The following is a 24,996-nucleotide window of genomic DNA, read 5'->3' as shown; positions in this document are numbered from 1 at the left end:
CCTTATGTATTGTCCCTGATGCAGATGTTGCATGACAATCTGTAGATGCACAAGAATCTAAACTCCCTGATACTGAGTGCAATCTACAGTTGTCAGTTTTATCATCTTGTGGTATTAGGATATTTGATCTCTTTGTCTATTTTTACTTGCTGTAAAAGGAGCCTAGGGCAGCTCCTCATAACTCTCTGTGAGTGCTCAGCATAGCACATTCCTGGTTTGGTAATGTTTTCAATTGCAGGGTTAATCTGACCCCTTACAAGAGGATTTGTAGAGTCATATAGCACTTAACTATATAACAACCTTTCTAGGGGTCAACTGATTGCAGACTGATAACAGCCACGTTCCCCTTTTGGTCCTCTACTTAAGCTTGTCTTAAACTTGAAATATCCTAAAAGTTACTCTTAAGATTATTGTCCCCAAATGACAGATGAGTCTGACTTGCTGTGTCCCTTTCAAGTCAAGTAACAACATTGATTTATGGGCTATGTAGTATATAAATTGCCTTGAATCTGCACTAGCTCCACTATGTTCATAGCAGCCTTAATTATGATAGCCAGTAGCTGGAAAGAACCAAGATTTCCATCAACAGAGGAGTGGATACATAAAATACGGTACATTTGTACAATGAAGAACTAGTCAGCCATTAAAAAGAATGAATTCATGAAATTTTTAGACAAATGGATGGATCTGTAGGATATCATCCTGAGTAAGGTAATCCAATCACAAAAGAACACATATGACATGTACTTGCTCATAAGGGGATATTAGCCCAGAACCTTGGAATACCCAAGATACAAAACGCAAAGCATACAAAACTCAAGAAAAAGGAAGACCAAAGTGAGGATACTTTGATCCTTATTAGAATGAGGAACAAAATACCCATGGAAGGAGTGACAGCAACATAATGTGAAGCAGAGACTGAAGGAATGACCATCCAGAGACTGCTTCACCTGGGGATCCATCTCATAAACAACCAGAAAAACCAGACACTACTACGGATGCCAACAAGAGATTGCTGACAGGAGCCTGATATAGCTGCCAACTGAGAGGTTCTGCCAGTGCCTGACAAATACAGAAATACATGCTCACAGCCATCAAATGGTCAGAGCACAGGGTCCCCAGTGAAGGAGCTAGAGAGAGGACCTATGGAGCTGAAGGGTTTAGAGCCCCATAAGAGGAACAACAATATGAACTAACCAGTACCTCCAGAGATCACTTGGACTAAACCACCAAACAAAGAAAACACATGATGGAACTCATTGCTCTAGGTAAATGTGTAGAGGAGGATGGCCTGGTTGGTCATCACTGGGAGGAGAGTCCTTGGTCCTATGAATGTTCTATGCCCCAGTAGAGGGGCATGCCAAGGCCAGGAGGAAGGGAGTGGGTGGGTTGGGGAGCAGGGGTTGGTGTAGTAAACAGGGGATCTTCAGAAGGTAAACTAGGAAAGGGTTTAGCATTTGAAATGTAAGTAAAGAAAATATCAAATAAAAAAGGCATTTGTTAGAATTTTATAGGATGATACCTAATTACAATCTTCATTGTTTTTGAATGATGTTTTTTGGCAGACACAGGTGAATCATAAAGTAATAAAATGAACATTGAAGGACCCCCACAGAAACCTATCCCCCAAAAGATTGTGGAATTTATTATCTCTACTTGCAGTTTCCAGTGATTGTATATTTGAAGGAAAGCAGAAGCATACACTGCTGTGTTTTCTGACAGCTTTTTATTCCCTTAGACTATGCTTTGATTTAATGAGAGCTATTACAGAAAAACTGATGTATTTGCCATTAATGCGTTCAACACCATCATCCACAGTATTTTCTAAATACAGTAGCTAAATATTTGACAGCAACGATGCAGCATGGGTAAGTTTTCCATCATTAAGTTCCTATCCAGACAGTTGGACATACTCTCCATACTGAATGTATGAAGGACTTTGTAGTTCAGTCTGGCTCAGAAGAAACTATGGAGCCCAAGTCCCATGAAGAGTGCAGAGATCCATCTGGGTCTGATATCTGTGGGATTTCATGATCACACCTGAAATAACAAGGCTCTTAGAGTGAAGAGTTGGAGATCACTGTGTTAGTCATAAGAATAAATGCAATGTACTCAATTGTAACTGAAAGCTGACAGTCAATATGTACTGTGTATAACCTTATCAAAATATCAAATTACTTAAAAGAACAATAAATAACCAATAAATAACAAAACTTTGAATGAAAACAAGAAAAACCAAATACCTAAACTAATCAAAACTCAAACCAAAATCAAACCACAAAAACTGTGCAAAGCAAAATTCTTAGTCTGCTCATTTTGTAGCACAGCCTTACAGCCTGTGGTTGTCCTTGGCAACTTAGTAGAAAAGTAGTTCCTGGAGGTAGCAAACTTTGCCGGAGAAATTTAAGCAACACTCTCCTTTTGGAGTGTGGGTCTGAAGGATATGGCCTCCCAAGTCAAAGCAGAACACATGTTGTAGACTTGTATCCAAGTTTTTACAATTTTGTTGACTGATCTCCATGTAATTAGTCATGATGACCCATCAGGAAAAGAGAAATTTGCACTCAGATTCTTCCTGGATGCCCAGCAGCTCTTGATGTGTCTCAGCATTTATCTGAGTCCCTTTAAATGTGCACTCTTCCTGGGCCAGAGGCTAGATGAAATTAAGGCCTGTTCATACCAAAGAAACAAAATAAAGGAGGAGCATACAGCCCATTACAGCCATGGTTATTAGGGATGAGAGGCAACAGTGGTGTATTTCCTGTGCACACTCAGTGCTCTTCCTCCAGCACTTCTCTTTGAGGGAGATCATTTCCTGGTCTGTGCCATGTTCTGCTTTCTGCTGGACTATTTCACAAGTAGGGAAGAAAGAAACAAAGGCCGGTTAAGCATTTGTCAATTGAGCTGTCTCTCCCAGAACAGCTCTATTCAGCTGGACAAACCAACATGTCCTATCAGCTGAGATCATAATGTGCATCCCAAGTGTCATAGAGCACCTGATCTTGGAATTGTTTCTCATCTTTTAAAAACTGCTAGAATTGGAACTGTCAGCTACACATTATACTGGAGTTCTAAAAAACACCACATTTCCCCAGTTGTACGGGTATATTAAATTGAGTAATAACATTGTAGCAATGTTTGAATGTGAGTTCAAGAGAGATGTGTGCAACCTAGAAACCATGTGGATTCCTTATGGGGTAGGAGCGTGCCCTGAACTGAAGTGAAGGCTATGATTATTTCTCCAGTGCAGGAACCTCACAGGGTTCCTCTTGTCAATCCCTCTATCTGCAAATAACCAGAGACACCATACAACACAATACCCATGGGTAATTCATGGTTCCTAGAATCTGCAAGAGTGTGCTAAATAAAAATATTACCAAGGCTGGGCAATGAACCTTAAAAGTGATGGTCATGAAGAAACAGAACAACACCCCTGTACATCTATGACTATTGCAGGGCATACTCTCAAACACACATAATATTTAGGTTTATGCAATACAAGCATATTGTATCGCAGTGACCTTTTTAGTTTCGCAGTTAATACAAATATAAAAATCTCCCAGGATACTTTGCAGGAATAAAAAACAAATCTTGAATGGGAAAGGTACTTAGTGGGCATAGTATATAGGCAGCGCAGTCAGTGATATGCTTTCCACTCATAAACCGGTCTGGGAATCAGGGTTCTTGTCCTATTATCCAATCTGGCTCAGCCAGTTCCCAAGGCTGTGTAGAATAGGTTTGTTTCCCAGCCTAGGCTCACATGTTGGTGGTGGACCAGGCTCTTGTTTTCGTTTCCTGTTTCAGACTTGTCCTAAAGTAATCAGTTTCTTCCAATAGGATCTCCCTTTTCTATCACCTAACTGACTTGGTGTCCAAAGGCATGAGCCCAGAGTAATAGGAACTGTCTACAACCAGGATCCAAAAGAAACGTTTTCTCCCCAGAATGTGACTGTGTCAGGGCTATTTTGAGTAGGATAAGGCTGACTAGTTGAAGGACAAATGCTTGCATGGATTATCTCACACTGAGTTCATGGAAGGGCTGCACCACACAGGGCCTTTTCATCCTTCAGCAGATGGACATCAGGATAAGTTCTCCCTTCGGGGCTGCTCTGAGGACCACTACAACCCTGAGCACCCTAGACTCTGTGGATAACTCCTCCTTGTTCTGGAAGCACTGGGTCAAAGAGGACTTCTTTTCCACTTTCTGAACATGGCTTCTAACAGACATAACAAGTTTTATACAACCAGAACTGTTTGAAGGTCCTCATTTCTCCCAACCCCCACTGAGGCTGATTGAGACACAGGTCGGAAAAACCATGCATACACAAAAAGAAACACACAGACACACAGTCACAGACACACACACAAGCACACGCAGACTTATTCACATAAAATCATAACTGAGCAGAAAACAATGAGGTATCTGTTATGGTTCAGGACCAAGATAATTCAGACTATGCAGAGGTAATGTTTCAAGGGAGACCCAAGGACTCTGCGATTATTTTAGAGGAAGAAAAAGCACGAGAGAAGCGGGGTCATAGTGGCACACTCCTTTAATCCCAGCACTTGGGAGGCAGAGGCAGGCAGATTTCTGAGTTTGAGGCCAGCCGGGTATACAGAGTGAGTTCCAGGACAGCCAGTGTGAACAGAGAAACCCTGTCTGGGGGGCGGGGGGGAGGGAAACATCTAACAATGGTCCAATTTGGGGGCATATATTAAGAAATTTTTTCATGAAGCCTCAGAAATCACACACCAAACCTGAGCCTGTGTGAAGCCTTTCTATCATCTCTGGTCATCCAGCCAACTCCAGACTCTAAGGCCCAGGAATGACCACTCCAACAGCACTCAAAGAAAATTGAACTAACAAGCTGCTACTCAGGCTCTCTCAGTGTGAACCAAGATATATGAAGCCTGAAGAGACCATTTTGAGATAGAGCAGAAAAGGGGGGAATAGAAAAGCCGCCAAAAGACAGTAATGAAATCCACTTATTTGTCAATTAAACTAGGCTGTCATCCCTGCAAACTATTTCCTACCTAGAATCTCACAAGTTCCCTGTAAAGCAAATGAGCTACAGGCCTTTACTTCTTCCCTCAAAGCTCTTGCTATTCTCAAGAAGGGCTCCAACACAGCACCCTTCAAACTTAAGGCATATAGTGTTGTGATGTCTAATCAACCTATCTCCCTTAGTGATTATAGCAGAGCAGGAACATTTGCATGCCAAATATGCAGTTTCTTAAACCAGGCTACCTCCACAGAGAGCCCTGTAGATGATCACATAAACAAACACTTGGAGGAAACATAGGTGAGTGCCTGGAGAAGTTGGTGGACTATTACATTTGATTGTCTATGTTTATGTTTAGACATGAGGGCAATCTGCCTCTGATACACATCATCCTACCTGCTGTTCCTTGGCACTTGGGACACAGATGTTCTTGCTGGCCTCCTCAGAGAACCTCTTTTCTTCCCCACAGGACACTTATGGCCAGCCTGCTCCACCAGCAGCCTTCTGTTCTCATTCAGTAATATCCTTACGTTTTCGTTGAGTTGAGTGCACTCACGGAGGAGGTGGTCCTCCTTAATGCTGATCCACAAAGAAAAATTGGTGATTCCCAGCCAGATTCCATTGGCTTGCCACTCCTACAAGTCCTATGATCCCTGCAAGGGCCCTGATTCCCAGACAGCCCCCAGAAGAGTCCACAGTTACATAGCAGCACCAAACAGAGGCAGGTCATATCAAGATACCAGCCATATTCCACAGGACTCAACAAACTTCTAAGAACCCTGACACCAAGAGTACACCTTATACATCACAGAAGAGGAAATGTTCCTCATGGTTGATTATAGGTCTGTGGTACCATAAAACCTTCAGCAGGGAGAGGGCTTAGCCCCTCTGAGAGAGGTGAGACGACCAAAGAGGTGTGCAATCTTTACATTTTTGTTGGGAATCCTAGATCTTTTAATCTGTGGTCAGAAACCCAGAGGTTCAGGGTTCCTGGATATTCCCAGCGTGGTGGAAAAGTTTTCTATGTAGAGGATCTTGAATTTGGAAGAATAAAGATTGGAGGGTCTTGGACACTCTTCACACTTAGGACACCTGTGTCCAAGAGGTACAAATCCAAGACCCTTGCCTCAGGGCAGGGTTCCTGGATAAAAACAGATAGCATAAAACCAGAACCCTTGCTTTTGTTCAAAGTCCTAAAAGGACAGAAGCATTCCCTGCCAAGTTCTGGGGGTCTCAGTTGTGTCACTGACTCACCTGTAGGAATAGTTATCTTCTATCAGTTCCATGGAGTACTGCATGGAACCAATTATGGACTGGATCATTTTATTCATATCCAACATTGTCTTCTCATGTTGTGATTTAATGATGTTGAATTCAGTGTTCATCCTGTGGCATGGCCCAAGAAGCAAATAATATGCTGAATTAAGGAATCAATAATCATGTGCAAACAGGCTATATCATGTACTACCCAAGCCAAGTGCATGCCACATCCTGGCTCATTCAAACTGGGTCCCCTAGGTGCTAATTAAACTTACTATCCTGGGCAGAGGACAGCAGAGCCAGGAGACCAAATGGAGCTAGCTGACCTTCAAGGGCTTCCCGGGCAAGCATGTAGGAATAGAGTACTTCTATGACAATTTTACACTACACTGTGCCACAGGCAAGGGTCCAGTAGATATCTGTAATGACTTTCCTCTTATTTTTAAGGCAGGGATTCTCATTTCTTGGTTTCTGTTGTTATGTGAATTCCCAGAGGACACAACTAGTATTTACAGGAGAAAGGCTTTATCACATCTCCTCCAGGAGATTCCTGTGTGACAACAAGGAAACACCAGGAGCAAACTTCCCTGGTGATCACTTTGGATCTCTATGGACTCAACACTAACAGGACCTGCAAACTGTGCATCACACAAATCCTCAGACCCCATCAAAGGTCCCAGAGCCCCAGTCCTGAACAAAACACACGCAACTATGTTCACACACACAGACACAATTAGAATGCCAAATAAATCCAGACAGGTGCCATCTCTCAGAATATAATGAACAATATCAGAGTAAAGCCTTGAAGCCTGCAGGCATTGCATTCACACACTGAGTGACAGTAAGTGTGAGCAGGACATTCTAGCTGTTCACAGCAACAATCAGAATGCAAAAACCCCAAGGTCAAGTACAAAAGAAGATGATAATAAACACACAGCACCTTGTTTATCCAACAATTAAACACCTGTCAGGGCTACTTAATTGAATGATGAGAGATGACCCACTCCATTCATAAAAGGAAATTAGGGTAATAGATGGCAGAATACAGGCAACAGGGTACTGGGCCATAATTCCAACCTGTAGTTCAAATCCTCATACATGTAAAGGTTCAGGATTCCACACATTTCCTCCATGTCATTGCTGATCTTCCTCATATCCAATTTCAGTTCTTCTAGTTCATTTCTTTTTGATCTCTTCTTAGTCATTTTGGAATTTTGGGTTGAAGTATTTCTAGCAGACCCTGCAGATAGGTAAACACAAAAGAATTTGCATACTTGATGGCCCAGGGGCAGGGGAGACCATTCTGAGTCCCAAGAAGAAGATGGAGGGAGAGAAAAGATAAAGACAGTGAATTCCTAAAAGAGCAGAAAAGCTATCTTCCAGCTGGTTTGCTAAGCTATGTTCCTCTTCCTAACCACCATTGTCAGACATATGCCACACTCCCTGTTACAGGCCCGGTTGCCTTGAAATGTATAAGCTGCCTCAGACATAAAGATATGGGGAACATTGTCAGGTCATATCAGATGGGACGCAGGGAAATGCTGAAGTTCATAGTGCTTAGCACTATCAAGCACTAATTAATCGTGTGTCTTCAAATCCAAAGTGTCTGAGTCCTCACCACATGACATGACCAGGGGAGCATCCTTCTCTGTTCTTTTCATCAGAGACTCAAGTTACCTACAGTAATCTGGAAGATGAAGTGCTTCAACTCCCTTCCATGAAAGGACACACTGTTATTCTCATAGTGCCCACTCCTGACATTTTTTGCCACTCAAAATGAAATTAAATAGCTCCCAGAAAAGTAGCTGCAGGTTTGTCAATTCCTGGCTCTGTCAAACTAATCATCAGAAATTCTTGACTCTTTTTCTGACGTTGACAAAGTCCAAGGCTTCAGCTTGTAAGACCTACTCCTGGAAGGCCCAGCTCAAGCCTACCTCTACCAGGAAGTTCCCCAACTCTGCCCAGGACTCACTGTGCCTTCTCCAGAATGATTTCCTTCTTCCTTTTTCATGAGAAAGGATTCCCTCTTCCTTCTCTGTTGGTCTGGTCTCTCCTTCATCGCCATTCTCTTTCTGAAATAGCCTGAGCAGCCAGGAAAACATTCCTGCTGGTGAACCCAGAGCAAACAGAAGGGATGAACCACAGGCACTTGCTGTCACCACAACACAGGTGACAACACAGAGAATTCTAGTTCTATCCTAGATACAAGAGATTCTCCAAGGAAGGCATTACTGATGATGTCACTAGCAACTGCCATGACCTACCTGTTAACTAGTTCTGTCCAGCTTGGTCCTTTTCTGGGGTGCCTCTCCTGGAGCCTCTCATGGACCCGTGGGATCCCCTTTGGCAACCTCTCCTTCCAAAGCTGGAGAATTCTACTGCTTCATTAGATGTCATGTGCTTTTGAGGGGGAACGTTGGTTAGGACTCTGACATGCTTAAGAGATTTTGTTAGCACCCAAATCTCTAGGGACTGTGGATGTAGTAGATGTTTCACAACAGTAAATATACCAGCTGTGTCAATTCATGTGACATACACTCCAATTTCCCAGGGTTTTCCTGTCTCACAGAGGCAAATATCTTTCTCCTATAGGTTTAATTGTACAAAACATGGACAATATTTTCTAACGGTGTATTCCTTGACAGAGGGCATTTTTTCATATATATATATATATATATATATATACATGAGTTTCACAAAATCTCTGGTTTACAACCCTATCTTTTACAAAGAAAACTCCCTACTCTTTTGAACATATGGAATCATCTACAGGGCAAATATAAATAGTTAACTTGCTGTCCCTTCTTCAAAACATTATCCTGCACATGCTCCCATTCTCAAATACAACCAGACAATTTAAGTGGGCAACAGAGAGTAGTGGTCATCCTGGACTGTACATTACTGCATTGTAGCCTCATAGCAATTACTTCTCCAATATCTGTCTTCCAGAATTGCTAAGTTGAGAAATGAGGGTGTTGCAGGTTGTAACGTCATACTGAACTCACAGCAAATATAATACTCAGAAGGTAGGGCTGGGAGTGCAATGACCTGAATTGAGATGAAACCTCAATTTTAATGTGTCTATAAGGTCAGGATGCTGTCCCTTTGGCATTATCATCTCTGGCTTTTGTGTTCTTATGCTGGCTTTGCTGAACCTGTGCCCCCTAACCTCACAGATTTAAGAGTGAAAAATCATGTATATCTTCTTTCAGAAAACATCTGAATTTCACTACCTTCTTGAGCCACACAATATCAATATGCAGAGCTCAAAAATCAGGGGGAGATAGGTGATGGCTTCAAAGATGAGGGCTTTTTCTTACAATTAGGGCGCATATTTTTTTCCAATGTGATTTTTCCTTTTCTCTTTCACTAAGGGTGGCTTGTGTGTTTGCTGGCCTAAAGGGTCCTGGTTCCAACAACATGGGGCTTACTCTATAGAGGCTCAATTTTACCAAGAAAAGGATTGTTGTAGAATCATGTCGTGACAGCAAGTAGTTCAACTACACTGTCTTAGGTCCAGCTGACCTGGTATAGGACTGAAGACCTGAGCTATCTGAGGAAAGGAAGCAGCATGCAGTGTCACACAGCTCTCTCTGATGCAAACTGCTGGAATTGGAATAGGGATGTTTGTTTGTTTGTATGTTTGGTTGTTAATTATAAAAACAAAAAAAAGTTAGCCACAGTTGGTACATGCCAGTAATCTCAGCACTCAAAAGGGTTTTAAACAATTGTTGTTGTTTGTATTCCTGTTGCTTTTATTGGTTTTGTTTTGAACTCTCCCAGCTATTTGCACTGGACCCAGAATATTAAGCCCATGCTCTGTACAGTCCTATCATTTATGTTAATCAGTGATTTTATTCTTAGCAACCACTCCTGAGATGATCTCATTACTCACTTTCAAATAAAGAAAACAGTCATACAGACATTAGTTAACTTGTATGGTCTCACGTAATCAACTCATCATGACTGTAGAGTGGCATCCCAATCTTTGAAATACCCAAGCTTCTGTTTTTGAGATGCCAGGCATCTGTGGAAGACTCGCTATCTGGTATGGTAGGGGACCTGGAATGGCTGCCAACGAAGGCCAACACTGCCCCTCCAGTGCCTCTGAAGCCTGAGGCAGAGGTCAGCCAACAACACAGGAACACTTGGCCACAGCTGGTTCAGGACTGTACTTTGGATGAGCCCTGAGACCTGGATTAACAGAGGTTTCCAGAGTTCTGGTAAAAGTGAGCACAAACACTTAGACTTGAGGAGAATAATGGATCTATGGGACAAACATCTTTCTTTTTTATTTATCTTTGCTATGTTCCTAGTTTATGTCAATACCAAAGGCACCCTACTTTACAACATCTATTCTCTCTGGGTGTTAAAGTTATTGCCTGTGTATACACACTAGAGTTACTAGAACAATACATTCTGTCCAATTTTTTTAAATAATTAAATATTTTTTATTGATATCTTTTTATTTATTCACTTTACACTCTGCTTTCTGCCCCCTGACACCTATATTCTTTCCCCAATATTGCTGGCTGCTTCTTTTCTGAGGGAATATGTGGCAGCTATCTCAGGTCATCCCTTCTTCTACCAAAGCTGAGTGACCCTGTCCTGGAGAAAGGTGCTGAGGGTGCTGGGAATGAATGACTTCTGCTTGGCTTTCTTCTTGTTCCACTTGGCTGTCTTTGAGCAGTTCTTGCAGAACTGTTCTTGAACTTGGTACTTCATCCTGATGGTCCGTAAGAAGCACTGGTTTTATTAATTATTCTTGAGAGTATATTTCCATCAAACCGAATCCCATCAGTATACTAACAAGGACAAAGGAAATGAGATATGAGACATCTATTCCAGGAGTTTCCAATTGTTCTCAGACCAGCAGTAGAGAAGCCCACAAAGCTGGCAAAGGTAACTGAGGTCACACAGGGTCCTGAGAGCATACTGCTGCTTTCCTAAAGAATGTCATAGAGGATTATTATATCTAAACTCCCATAGATTCGTGTGCACTGGACACCAAAGGGTTCACCATACTTTGCTTTTGTCACTCAGCTTCTACAAGTATTAGAAGTCCCCCAATTTAGAGGGATTTGAAGGTATAAATAAGTCCCAGTGGCTAGAGGTACCTCAAAACAATGTGTAAGAACAGAGAACTGCTTGAGAATCAGAAAGACAAGAGCAAAGTCATAGCCCAATAAGAAAATCTGAGTAACAAGCCATCAAGTGAAAACTGAAAGTAGCAGGCCATGCACCAGTAAGGTTGGTTCTTGGCTCTCAGGTAGATCTATCTGAAAATTTCTGAGGAACTCCATTTTGATTTCCAGAGTTGCCATAGCACTTTGCAGTCCCACCAGAAATGGAAGAATGTTCCTCTTTCTTCAAATTCTCACCAACATATGCTTTCACATGAGTTTTTTTGATCTTAGCATTCTTTACTGGAAAGTATAACGCTGGACACCACCTCAGGGTCATTTTGATATTCATTTACCTGAAAAAAAAGGACTTTGCACACTTCTTCAGTGCTTCTCAGCCATTCAAGATGCGTTGTTGTGAATGTTGTGTTTAGTTCTCTACCTCATTTTTAGATTGTGTTCTTAGCTCTTATGAAGGTTATCTACTTGAGTTCTTTATAACATAACAACAGAACCTGAGGAAATCCAAAACATCATCAGATCCTACTACAAAAGGCTATACTCAGGAAAACTGAAAACCTGTATGAAATAAACAACTTCCTAGACAGATACCAGATACCAAAGTTAAATCAGAATCAGATTAACGATGTAAACACTCTCATTTCCCTAAAGAAATAGAAGCAGTCATCAATAGTCTCCCAGCCCCAAAAAGTCCAGGACCTGACGGGTTTAGTGCAAAGTTCTAGCAGACCTTCGAAGAAGACCTGATTCCAACTCTCCTCAAACTATTCCACAAAATAGAAACAGAAGGCACTCTACCCAATTCTTTCTATGAAGCCACAATTACTCTGATACCTAAACCACACAAAGATCCAAGAAAGAAAGAGAACTTCAGACCAATTTCTCTTATGACCATGGATGCAAAAATACTTAATAAAATCCTCACAAACCGAATCCAAGAACACATCAAGACAATCATCCATCATGACCAAGTAGGCTGGATCCCAGGGATGCAGGGATGGTTTAATATACGCAAATCCATCAGCGTAATTCACAATATAAACCAAATCAAAGAAAAAAAACGCATGATTATCTCATTAGATGCTGAGAAAGCATTTGACAAAACCCAATACCCATTCATGATAAAAGTCTTGGAAAGATCAGGAATTCAAGGCCCATACCTAAACATGACAAAAGCAATCTACAGAAAACCACCATCAAACTAAATGGAGAGAAGCTGGAAGCAATCTCACTAAAATCAGGAACTAGACAAGGATGCCCACTTTCTCCCTACCTATTCAATATAGTACTTGAAGTCCTAGCCAGAGCAATTCGACAACAAAGGAAGATCGAGGGGATACAAATTGGAAAGGAAGAAGTCAAACTATCACTATTTGCAGATGATATGATAGTATGTATAAGTGACCCTAATAATTCCACCAGAGAACTCCTAATCCTGATAAACAGCTTCAGTGCAGTAGCTGGATATAAAATTAACTCAAACAAATGAATGCCCTTTCTCTACACACAGGATAAACGGGCTGAGAAAGAAATTAGGGAAACAACACCATTCACAAGAGTCACAAACAATATAAAATACCTTGGCGTGACTCTAACTAAGGAAGTGAAAGATCTGTATGATAAGAACTTCAAGTCTGTGAAGAAAGAAATTGAAGAAGAACACAGAAGATGGAAAGATCCCCCATGCTCATGGGTTGGCAGGATTAATATAGTCAAAATGGCTATCCTGATGAAAGCAATCTACAGATTCAAACTTCCAACTCAATTCTTCACTGAGTTAGAAAATGCAATTTGCAAATTCATCTGGAATAATAAAAAAAACCTAAGATAGCAAAAACTATTCCCAACAATAAAAGAACCTCTGGGGGAATCACCATGCCTGAACTCAAGCTGTAGTACAGAGCACTTGTGCTAAAAACTGCATGGTACTAGTACAGCGACAGACAGGTAGATCAATGGAAAAGAATTGAAGACCCAGAAATGAATCCATACACCTATGGTCACTTGATCTTTGACAAGGGAGCTAAAACCATCCAGTGGGAAAAAGACAGCATTTTCACCAAATGGTGCTGCCACAACTGGCAGTTATGTAGAAGAATGCAAATTGATCCATTCTTATCTCCTTAAACAAGACTCAAGTCTAAGTGGATCAAAGTACTCCACATAAAACCAGAGACACTGAAACTTATAGAGGAGAAAGTGGGGAAAAGCCTCAAAGATATGGGCACAAGGAAAAAGTTCCTGAATAGAACAGCAATGGCTTGTGCTGTAAGATCGAGAATCGACAAATGGGACCTCACAAAATTGCAAAGCAAAAGACACTGCCTCTGGTGCATTCTGGGGGTCCAGTTTCCTGAGGTTGCCTGTTTACATTCTTTCTGCCAGACATCAGGACTTCAGTCATTTTCCCTCTAACAATACCAGATCAGGTTTCCCTCTCCCCACACCAACTGCCCCCTACCATGTTAGGGAGGGAGGGAAGGACCTGGGAGGGAAAGTGATCCTGTTTGTTTAAAAATGACTTTCATTATGATGTGTTAGACTTAGGACTAGCTCTGGATGCTGTATGCTGGCTCTTATGGGACTCTGTTAAAGAACACTCCTCTGAAGTGCTCTAGGCATCCCTGCAGCAGAGGCTCTGCCTGGGTTCATCCAGCTACCTCCTAAATCTTCTCTATCCAGAGAACACTATTCACTAGAAATAGGCAGAAACTGCAGAGACCCGGGTTCAAGGGTGGCAATCTCAGGTCTACAGGCAGTATTTCTCAATAAAAGTGTAGTTTCTTCCAACCATGGTTATGCACTCCTTTAAATCCCATCACTTAAAAGTTATAAACAGGAGCATCTCTGTGTGTTCAAAAACAGCAAGCTCATAACATATCAGAGAGTTTGGAATGGAGGAAGACACTCACTGAGTATCAAACATATTGTTTCCTGGACAGAAGGTCCTGAAGACTAGATCCATGTAAACTCTGATGTGTTCTCTTTCTGGCTGTGACCATCAGGTTGTCCATGAGCAGAAAGAAGCCCACAAAAGTCACTCCACAGGATCCTCCCAGGCTTTGTTCCTACTTCATCTGAGAGACAACCAAGCAAGACCAGATTTTTTTTTTATTGCTTGTTCTTCTTCTGCATGACCAGGTCCTTCTGCTCAGCAGTACTATAGCCTTTGCTCCAGACTATCCTGTTCCTGATAATTAGAGTATGTGTTCTTAGTGGAGGGGTATCAAAAAGCATGCACACACTGGAATAAAAATGCAAGTGTTTACAAAGGATACCAGTGGTTGATGATCAGCCAGGCAAGCAAAGCAGCCAGCTTCTGGGGGAAAGAGCAAACAGTATTTCAAGACAGAGGCTGAAAATGAAACCCAATGAGATCTTCTAGAAAATGAAGAAAATGCATGAAAAAGTGCATGAAAAAAAAAACCACATGCCTATACTATACAAAAAAAGAAAATATACACACACACAAAAACACACATATCCGCAGCCTATCCACCACACACAGAGTATGTAAATGAGAGCAAAATACCAAAAAAAAAGCACCTCGTGCTGCAAGAACACATTCGTTTAGTTATAGCATACCAGCAATTTGAGCGGTATCTTACACTATGCTAAACAAAAGGTGGAAGATACAATTGCTATGGTGAGCATGCTTTGCTTGGCCAGACTATGCTGAAGTGGTTGCATAAAATTTCCTCTTGCAATCTTAAATCTCTGACACCATGTCCCTAGCTTGTCAGAATCCCTACCCACATCCATAGTCATCCAGTCAACAGGAGAATGCAATCTACAGAAAAGGAGAATACTCCAGCCTCATTGACAAAAAACATGGCTAACACTCTGCTAGTCAGAGTTCAGTCAGTGTGAGTCTGTCCTGGGCAGATTAAAAAGATTGTCTTGAAATGTAGACAGCAAAGATGAGAAATGCCACATGTCACCCCAAAAAAGATGACATCAAGAACTGCTCATTTGGCATTTGCAAAGGGATTCCCCCCACCCTTGCAAGCTGCTTCTCACATGTGAATTATATGACTGATGCCAAGCAAATAAGCCACAATCCCTGACTTCACTCACTTAAAGCTCTGTGCACTGAACCCTGTAGGCGTGTGGTGTATTATTGAACTGTACTCATCTTTGGGCTGAAGTATTAAGCAGAGGTGGATTTGCTTGCTGATAATCCACTTTCTCACAAGAAGGTCATTCCCCAGAAATATTTGTGCTTGGACATAGACCTGAACAATTGGCTGTCATGAGGTATGTACTTAGATTGCTGTGTGGATGAGTAAGATAATGGATGAAAGCACAGGTAGGTGGATGAGCTCGTCTAGAACTTACAAGGGCAGATGGAGCTAACCATTAGCCTGACAAAGCTGCCTGTCTCTACCTGTTGTTCCTGACTCTGGAAGTCACTGGCCTCTTCCTATTGGTCCTTATGGAGCCCCTTTAAGTCCCACAAGTACTGCAGCACCAGTGCCTCATCTTCCAGCACTTTCTTATTCCTGTGCCTCCTCAGCATGTCTACCTTCTTCTTCAGCTGATTCAGTTCCATCAGAAGGTGGCTCTGCAGGTTTCTGCAAACACCCAATGCATACAAAGCCCCTGCTATCCTTTTCCTATTAACTTATAAGAAACACCATCAACCCCACCAGACCCTGGTTCTCAGGAAGACCTAGATAAGAACTCAGGACATCCAGGTGAGCTGCACTCAGAAAGCAAAAATTAGAGAACAGCAAATTCCAGAAACACTCATGCTACTTCCAAAAGTCCCAACACTAAGAGGGATCCATGTTTCCTAAAAAGAAGAAGTGGACTACAGTTGTCCCTATCTGTCCATCCTAATGGAGAAACATCACGAAGGAATGGGCAAAGGCACTATGAATTGGAAAGGAGAAACAAGGGGAACACTTGCTATATATGGGTCTGCTGGTAACTAGCTCTCTACAGATCCTGACTCAGCCCCGGGGGTCAAGAAGACCTCACATGATACAAATAGTTCTTCTGTCAAGACCAGGGTTTCTCAATTTACCAAATGCTGTGGATGCTTTAATGCAGTGACCTCCCAAACTTAAGATTATTTTCATTGCTACTTGGGTACTATAATTTTTGTACTGTTATAAGCCATAATAGAAGTGTCTGAGATAAAGGATTGTCTGATACACAACCTCTGTGAAAGGGTCCTTTGACCTTTTTTTTTTTACCCCAAAAAGTGTTTCAACCCACAGGTTTACAACAGAAAAATCTAAAGGCTCCTGTGTGAAGTGGCAGAAAGCAAGAACCAGAGCTCGAGAGTCTCCTGTGCAGGATCAAAAGCAGAGATGGCAATTCTACAGCTCATGTGCTCCCAAGCAAGACAGACAGTTACCTATAGCAGCCTTTCTCTTTGCCAGGAATTCAAATGTCTCTGAGGCCTCAGTGTACACATTCTGTAAGCTCTGCAGGTCCAACATTACCTGCTTAGTCTCCACTTTCAATTTTTCATAGTAAGGATTTGATCTGTGGTTGGGCCTGGCCCCAAGAGCAAAGAGTCCCAAGAACACAGGCTTCAAGGGTCACCTGAATCCAGGATGGATTCTGAACTATCCAAGCTCACAGTATGTTACCTTCTACCTCCTATGTACTAGGATCATCTAAGCTTATTAATCTTGCTATCTTGTCCAAAGGTCTCCAGAGGCTGGGTGTCCAGGTGGTTAGAGTTCTGGTTGTTTGAGCTCCCGCATAGGACTGGAGGGACAGACGAGGTCTCTAAACTCTCAGTAGTTTATGGCACAGGTGTGGGTATACAGAAACTATGAGGACATTTCTCCTTTTTTTTTTCTTTCAGAACAAGGACTCTTGATCTTTGGCCTAGTCCTATGAATTTGGCCAAACTATATAATCCACATTTCAGGGAGAATTACCCAGAATGAGGAGGTCATGGTGAATTCACCACAGAACTCAAATATTTCATCAAGTTGAACACATAATGCAAGTGCATTGTTGCTTGAAGTATGGTTTCCAGTCCTAAGCATTGGCATTGTCAGCAGACTGTAAGGCAGGCAATTCCTCAGGTCCTACCACATACCCTTATGACCAGAATATAGAGAGAGTCACACACACACACACATGCATGCACACAGAATCAGGGTGTGTTTGCAGGGAGAATGAGAAAGTACAATTGAAATAGAATCCAGAGAAAATGCAGAGGACATTCTGTTTATAAGACCCAAAATCTGAGAAGAGTATTAATGAGCCCAAGACCTTCCATCATGTATCAGGATGGACCAAATGGGACCAAGCTTTCCTGGTGATATAGCAAGCTTCAGCAAGCAACACCTGCCAGACAATTGCAAAGCTTTGCAAACAGACAAACAACAAACTCAAGCAAGCAAACAATCAATCAAAACCTCACAGCAACTAATATCTCACTCAAACGGTCACATGTCAGTGCCTCTATCAATACATGCTGAGACATCACATCCTCTTCAATCCCTCAGTTGTAGGCTTTCATTTTCATATAAAAAAAAATAGAATACCCTATGTCCGCAGCTCACTCCTGCTCTGACTTCAAGTTCAGCCTGTGAGAATGTTTAGCGAGAAAAGGTTGGGCACAGTGACACCCTGGAGTTACAGTCTCCCAGTAGCATAAAATTTAATAAGAATAAATTGTAGGCCATACCATAGACCCAAGAAATTGACCATGATGTTTGACAGAATGAAAAATACCTCTTGTGCAAAGCTTTCTCACTGATGAAGATCAGGTGATCTTGTAGCTCATTTTTCCCACTGGTCATCGGCTGACTGATTAGACTTTCCACTTTCCTCACCCATCGTCTGAACTGGAGTGTTGGGGATGATGGTGGTACACCAGCAGCCCCTATGGGTAGATGAACACAAGTGAATATGCATACTGTCAAGGCACAGAGCATTGACAGAACACTGAGTCCTATACAGACATCAGACAAAACAGGAATCCATGTGACCCAGTCATTCCTCTTTCGCTTCACTTTGCACATGCATCATGTGACCAAGGACAGGATCCTCAGGCTTATTCATAGCTGCGTATGATTTAAATAGGCAGTACTGTCCATAAGCTTGTGGTATAGAAACCATCAGAAAATTATCATAGCCCACAAGCACCAAGATGGTGTGGAGATGCCCATATCTCCTGTCAGGTCACTCTAGAAACAAGACTATGGATGGAAAAACAGTGCAAGAGCACAACGCGTTCCCAGACTCACCAAGTCAGCTGCGTGAGAGCCCAGTGTGCCCAGAGTTGGCAAGAAAGCACCAGTCTCTACTCTGGCTCACTATTTTGACAGTCCAGTGGCTAGACTAGAGAACAAACTGATACCCACACCTGCTACCTATGTGGGCAACTTTTAGGGAACACTGTTCAGAGACGTTCTTCTGTGACATCTGAGAAATGAAAGGTCTTCCCTGGGAAGCCAATTTCTTTCCTTCTTAGGAGAGCTGGACAGACAGTTCACCTAATGGAGTCCCTGGGGTAAAGGACAGTGATGCCCAGCCCTGAGGTGCTGACATCTCACTCACAGTCCTCTGCCTGCTGCTGCTTTCACTTTTGTCCTGTTCAAACCCATTTCCCCTGTAAGAGCAGAAGCCTGAAACTCCCAGGACAACAGCTTTGGCCTTAAAACTTCATTGATCTGGGACAAACTAATGTCCTGTAATCATTGACAAATTCAGGATCCATGACAAGCAGGGAAGGCCAGAAGTCTCTCTGGGAAAGAGAGACTAACTACTGAGTCCCAATTCCTGAAGACCCAGAAACAGACTGTGGTCTCCTTCAGGAATTTTCCCATCTTCTGACCAATACTTATGGTGGCGCATTTTCAAGGACCATTTATTTCTTGATGCTTTGGTCTGAGGGTCAAGGGTCATCTTTCTTCCTCTCACTTGTGTCCATTCTTTCTCCTAAGTAGCATCCTTCCTCTAGCCAAAATATCTATGGATGATTAGGAAAGGCAGTGCATAAAGTGGTCCAAGAGCAGTTGGTGTTGCCACAACACAGGTGACATCTCAAACCATGCCAGGCCTCTCCAGGATACAAAAGAATGTCTAGGGAAGGAACTGCTGATGTCATGGGGAGCTGACACTGCAACCATGCTAACTAGCTCTCCTCACAATTCATGCTGCACTTTCCAGGAGCCACTCCTAACACTGAAGGGAATCCTTTCAGTACCTCCTCCTTCCAAAGACCTCCATTAGATTGGTTGGAAACTCATTACTAATTCCCCCATGGGGAACTGATTGTTTATTTTCAAAAATTTCCCCAGGAATGTTTCATTTCTTTCTCAAAATTCCCCTATTCATCTAAATGTGAAATAAAATACTCCTGAAAATTCAGATTAGGATGAATATGGATGCAGAAGGAACACCTGCCTCAAGTACTGATGCTTGGAAGCACACCCAGGAAGAGCCTGCAGGGCCTTGAACTCACAGATATCTACTTGTCTCTGAGTACTCCCAAGTGCTGAAATTAAAGGCAGGCAGAACCAGGCCAGGCATTCCCATCACCTCCTTTCTCTCCCCTACTTCAACTTGTGTCCCAACATTTTCTTTGGTCCCTACCTCTAATAGAAAGCAGGGCAGAAGGTACTTGGATTCTAGCTAATGGCTCTTTTACTGTCATTCTCTTATGAAGCCTGGACCACATGTGTGCTGTTAGTCAATGTGATCACATATAGCTTCAAACATTAAAATATACCCTTTGTTACAAGATCCAATCTTCTTGAAACTCAAACTGTGTTCACTGAAAAATACATCAAAGATGGGAGAGAGGGGAAGAGAGAGAGAGAGAGAGGGAGAGCAAATTCTTGCATACATGTTGCCACATGCCATGATAACACAGTAATCCCATTTAGTCAAGTTTGTATGGTAAAATATTAAATTCCCTATATTTAAATTTTAAGAAAGTTTTTTGAAAAACCAACTCAGAACTGGAATCCCAGTGAAAACAGGTTTGCTTTCTTTGTTGTTCTTTCATTTTGTTTTAAGAGAGTATGGATTTATTTTGGCTCAGAGGCTAAATATATCTTGGTGGGAAAGGCATGGAGCTGGGTCTCTAGTTGTGGTTGCCAGAGCATGTACCAGCTGCTTGTCCTGTGCCACCTACTAGGAAGCAATGGCGGGAGGGGACACACACAAAGCTTGAAAATGAGAGTCTCTGAGCACACAGAGTTGGGGCTTCAAAAAGCTGTGATTCTACTGCTTAGATCTGATATCTCTCTCTCTCTCTCTGTCTCTCTCTCTTACTCTCTCGCTCTCGCTCCCCCCCCCCTCTCTCTGTGTGTGTCGGTGTGTCTGTGTGTGTTAGACAGACAGACAGACAGTGTGGCTTCTTAAAATTATATATAGACTAGCAATTAATGTTCTAAGTATAGCATGCCGCATGACGGTCATATCGATTCATTCTGAAGGAAACCAGAACTCACTTCATTCAGATTCTTGAGATCCCTGAATCAAAGTTAAAGACTCTGATTTTGGGGAATTTGATGATGCCTTGTACTCTGCTGAAGCAAGAGCAGGGCATGCAGTTTCAGGCCTACCTGGCCTACCGAGTAAATCCCACAGCAGCCTGTCCTACAGTGTGATGCTCTGTCCCAAACATAAACAACACAGATTCGGGTGGACCCAGTGTTCCTTCAAAACATATTTAGGTTAAATCGTCAACCCCATTGCACCCCATGCCAGAAAATTTAACATTTAAAGCTGTTTCCTCTACTACATTCTTGCTTTCTCTTGAATACACTCCTCTTTTAGTCGTTCAGGTAACACACTTTCTTATGTAGTTATATAAAGCATTTGAAAAATCCTTAAATATTGTAGTCATTACACAAAGTTCTGAATAAAATCCCTCCTGAGAACTTTTTATGACACATACTTGGATAGATGTCAACCTTCAGCTATAAAGTAAGGTTCTTGGGGACAACGCTTGTCTGAGAGTTAACAGCTTGCCCAACAATCTCAGAACACGACAGGTGTTGGATAAGAATATCTGCTGAACTAATAAAATGCCTTACCCACTTACATACGCCAAGTTTTGAAGAGTTCAACATTTAGCCACTGCTCCTGCTCCATCTCACATCTCTGTGAAGGTTTTAGCTTTAAACGTTCATGTTCCGAGACAAGTACTGAAGATTTTCTAGGAGAATAAGAAAGCACTCTGTTTCTTAGCACTTTGGAGAAGAAAGCCTGAGGTTCTCTAATTTTCTAACTGCGGTGAAGTCCTAGCATTCAGCACCCAAAAAGCACTACACATAACTTGGAGCTTCCCACTGTACGTGGTGGAAGCTGATAAGATTTTATATAGTAAAGTTCAAAACAGGTCGCTGGATTTCATTCCCAATGATCTAAAATGTCAAGACTGAATTGTATGTTTAACCAAGAACACCTTACTCCCTAATAATGATCGCAATAGAACACGAGCAGATGGGCTACCTAACGTGCAAACTCACAAAAACAAACGCAGTGGCAGATGGATCAAAGTCGAAGGACACTCCTGAAAGGTCAGGAAGCAGGAGGCAGTGAATTGTACCCTGGCAAAAGGGCTGGAAGTCTAAGGGTAAGAAAAGAAGCAAGCCTGGCCCCTGACCTACAAGCTCTCAACAGGCAGAGGGCGCACCTGAGCAGACTCAGGAAGTCCCTGGGAAAACCTCATCAGAACAGCACCTCAGCAGGGATGAAGCCAGAAATTTTGGACCAGGCTTTTGAGACGGTTCACAACGTCATTCAAAAAGGAGTAAGAAATACATAGATAGGGTATGCAGAGCCAAAATTCATTGCCCACTCAAAATTACAAGGGTCTACGCAGGACGGGGATTCCTGCGAGGAATCGCTGAAGTGATGGATGGATAACAGAAGGTTCAGTTTGAGGTGCAAGAAATAAGTTAATGGATTTTAGGGAATAAATCCAAAGACCCCGACTCTCATCTTCTCACACGCAACTCTCTGAGCCCCAAAAGTGACTGACTCAATCTGCGCGTGGCGTGTGCTATGAGATCCAGGAGAAGCGAAGTTAGCTGGGGCTGGATCCCTGGCCAGGTCCTTGACCCTCGGAACAGTTCAGGGCAGCCAAGGCCACCCGAGTCGGAGGCGTGGCTCTGGGCTTCTGGCAGCCGCGGGCCTTCCCAGGCGGCGGTCCTCGGGAACCTGCTTGCCCAGGTGACTGCCAGCGCGTGGTCAAGAGGTGAACCCCTGTCTCCTCCTGGCCACACCCGCTGACCGCGCAACCCAGCCCCCTCCACTTCCCTGGCCTCCATGCCACTCTAGGAAATAAAGTGCAAAGCTGAGAAAAGGATGAAGCGCGGAAATGGTCCTCTCCGGATCCAGAGGCCGACCAGACAAAGGCGCCTTCGCCACCCCCCCCCCCGCCCCCCGCGCCGGTCCCTTCCTCCGCCACCACCTCCGCAGCCGCATGAGTGCAGCTCCATGGCGCGGTGGCGAGCGATCTGCTCCTCGAGCCTTTGCTGCCTCCCAAGGCCCCAGAATCCGCCACCCCACCCCTCTCCTGTCTCTGCCTCTGACCCCCTCCCCTTTTCTCCCGCCGTCTGCCCCTTCCCCAGCGACCCCTCCCGGCCGGCGGCCTGGGATGCATGTGACCCCCCCTGCCAGGCCATATATGGCGCGGAAAGGAAAGCAGCCACCGGGCGGTCACAGGCACCTGGCGGTGGTGCAGCTAAAAGAGGAAGCTTCACCAAGGACCCAGGCTCAACAGGAGCATCCGGGATGTCAGGGGCAAGTAGCTCATGAGGGGTGAGCAGGACCTGGCCCCTTTCCTTCAGGCATTCCTTGCCTCAGGTGCCTGTAGCTCCAGTAGGTCGCCTCCTGAGCTGAGCTGAGCCTGGAGCCAATTGCCCAGGACAGTACCTGGCTTCAACAGAGCAAGGCTGTGCTTTGCACCCCTGACCCGCTCCCAAGCACCTATTCTGGCAGCTGGGATGTCTGGCTGGGCTGGCTGGGGAGCCCTGCTTTTATTCATTTTCTATGGCTGAAAGATTTTGTGAAAAGAAAACCAGCTAAGGAGCAGGTCTGTGGTTCTCTGTGAGCTCTCAACTCAAATTAGGGACAGGGGCAGTTCAGAGACACAGCTCAAATGTCAACTGTCTCTCCTGCTGCTCTCTGGGAAAAAGAAAATGAAAATTGCAACTAGCAAGTTTTTCAATCATCTTTCCTGAAATCATCTTTACTGGCAGTGGAGACAGTTTCCATCTAGTTGCAAACAGAGGAGTGACTGCATTTGCATGGGTCATTTCCTCTCTCATGGACTTCAGACTCCTGCATCTCCTGGCCCTTAGTCTGGTAGACAGATGCATTCACACGTTTTGAAACCGAAAATTCAAAACACGTACTTGATCCAGCATGCTCCCACGTCATACTAACTTCCAAGGCTAATATTCCACTGGAGCTACACCTATAAAGGTCACTAAGGATTGTGGAGAGAGCTAAGCCACTGGATGGTTTCCAGCCCTCACTTTCTGTGACTTGACTGACTAGATTTGCATTCCTGAATCTCTCCTTTAAAGGGCCTTGGAATGTTGGGTCTTCTTTGTTTGTGACTATGCTTTGTTCAGTGGCCTCTTACCTGCTGCCTAAGTAACCTGTCCTTCATTTACTTTGAATGAGGGTTAAGTGGGGTGAGTGAGCAGTCTACAAGTTCCTCCCTTGCTTTTAGTTAGCAGCCAGATGATAACTCACAGATCTCCATCATTCTGACCATGCTGCCTTTACCTCAGCACTGGGATCACAGATGAACACTGGGGCTCACTCAAACCCAGCCCTTCATTCCTCTAGGCCAACTGAGCTATCCCAGACCAGAAGGGAACTGCTGTTTTTCAAGCATGTTGTTACATTTTTTGACTTTTCTTTTTCACTTGGGTGTCTGTGTCTGTGTGTGGGTTTGTGCACAGCAGTGTGAATTCTCATGGAGGCCAGAAGCATCCAGTACCCCTAGAGCTGGAGTTAGGAGGCACCCAGTGTGGGTGCTCCAAAGCAAACTCCCTGCCCTCAGTCTCCCAAACCCATCTGGCAGAATGAGCAACCCAACTCCAAAAAGTTGTGTTTCCTCTCTCTCTCTCTCTCTCTCTCTCTCTCTCTCTCTCTCTCTCTCTCTCTCTCTCTCTGTCCCTGTCTCTGTCTCAAACACACACATACATTATTTTTTATAAAAAGAAAGAAAGAAAGAAAGAAAGAAAGAAAGAAAGAAAGAAAGAAAGAAAGAAGGAAAGAAAGAAAAGACATTAAAACTGGAAAAGAAGAATGCAGCTTGCCCAGGGACCTGTGTAACTCCCAGAGCCAGGGATATAATCCAGATTGCTTCATTAATGTGACTACATATACAGCTGTTTCTATGTTCTAAATGTTGGTATCTCCCCAGTTCCCGTTGAAGTCCTAACTTGCATGAGCACCTAAGGAAGGGGTCTGGTTATGATAGCAGATTCTGTATAAATGGAACTGGTGTCTTGTAGGTGGAGGGGCTGGAGAGATGGCTCAGTGACTAAGAACACTCAGTGTTCTTCCTGAGGACCCACGTTCAGTGTCCAGTACCCACCTTGGGCAGCTCACAGCTACCTGTAACACCAGTTTCAAAA

At 43.3% G+C, this 24,996-nt stretch overlaps 1 protein-coding gene across 11 annotated transcripts; it reads right to left on the bottom strand.

The window, feature by feature from the left end:
- Positions 1 to 2,771: 2,771 nt before the first annotated feature.
- Gm3095 (predicted gene 3095) lies at positions 2,772 to 24,622 on the bottom strand. 11 transcript variants are annotated; one of them, XM_030248124.1, is made up of 10 exons: positions 22,812 to 24,622; positions 21,438 to 21,551; positions 18,113 to 18,263; positions 14,320 to 14,484; positions 11,645 to 11,742; positions 8,236 to 8,367; positions 7,341 to 7,503; positions 6,258 to 6,389; positions 5,400 to 5,582; positions 2,772 to 2,847 (listed from the first exon to the last, which is right to left on the bottom strand). In XM_030248124.1, exons 5-10 carry the CDS (start codon positions 11,736 to 11,738, stop codon positions 2,772 to 2,774), a joined length of 780 nt encoding a protein of 259 aa, XP_030103984.1. In that variant the 5' UTR covers positions 11,739 to 11,742; positions 14,320 to 14,484; positions 18,113 to 18,263; positions 21,438 to 21,551; positions 22,812 to 24,622. The 11 variants fall into 11 exon arrangements, 3 of the variants coding, with proteins under 3 accessions (XP_030103984.1, XP_030103986.1, XP_030103985.1); XM_030248126.1 differs by lacking the exons at positions 11,645 to 11,742; positions 14,320 to 14,484 and adding an exon at positions 8,528 to 8,663 and having other exon boundaries at positions 21,430 to 21,551; XM_030248125.1 differs by lacking the exons at positions 11,645 to 11,742; positions 14,320 to 14,484 and adding an exon at positions 8,528 to 8,663 and having other exon boundaries at positions 8,236 to 8,370; positions 21,430 to 21,551; positions 23,070 to 24,199.
- Positions 24,623 to 24,996: the final 374 nt, after the last annotated feature.

This window comes from Mus musculus, chromosome 14 (genome assembly GCF_000001635.26).
Source record: "Mus musculus strain C57BL/6J chromosome 14, GRCm38.p6 C57BL/6J".
NCBI lineage: Eukaryota > Metazoa > Chordata > Mammalia > Rodentia > Muridae > Mus > Mus musculus.
Note: the sequence above shows the minus strand (reverse complement) of the source record. Positions and strands in the feature narration are given on the sequence as shown.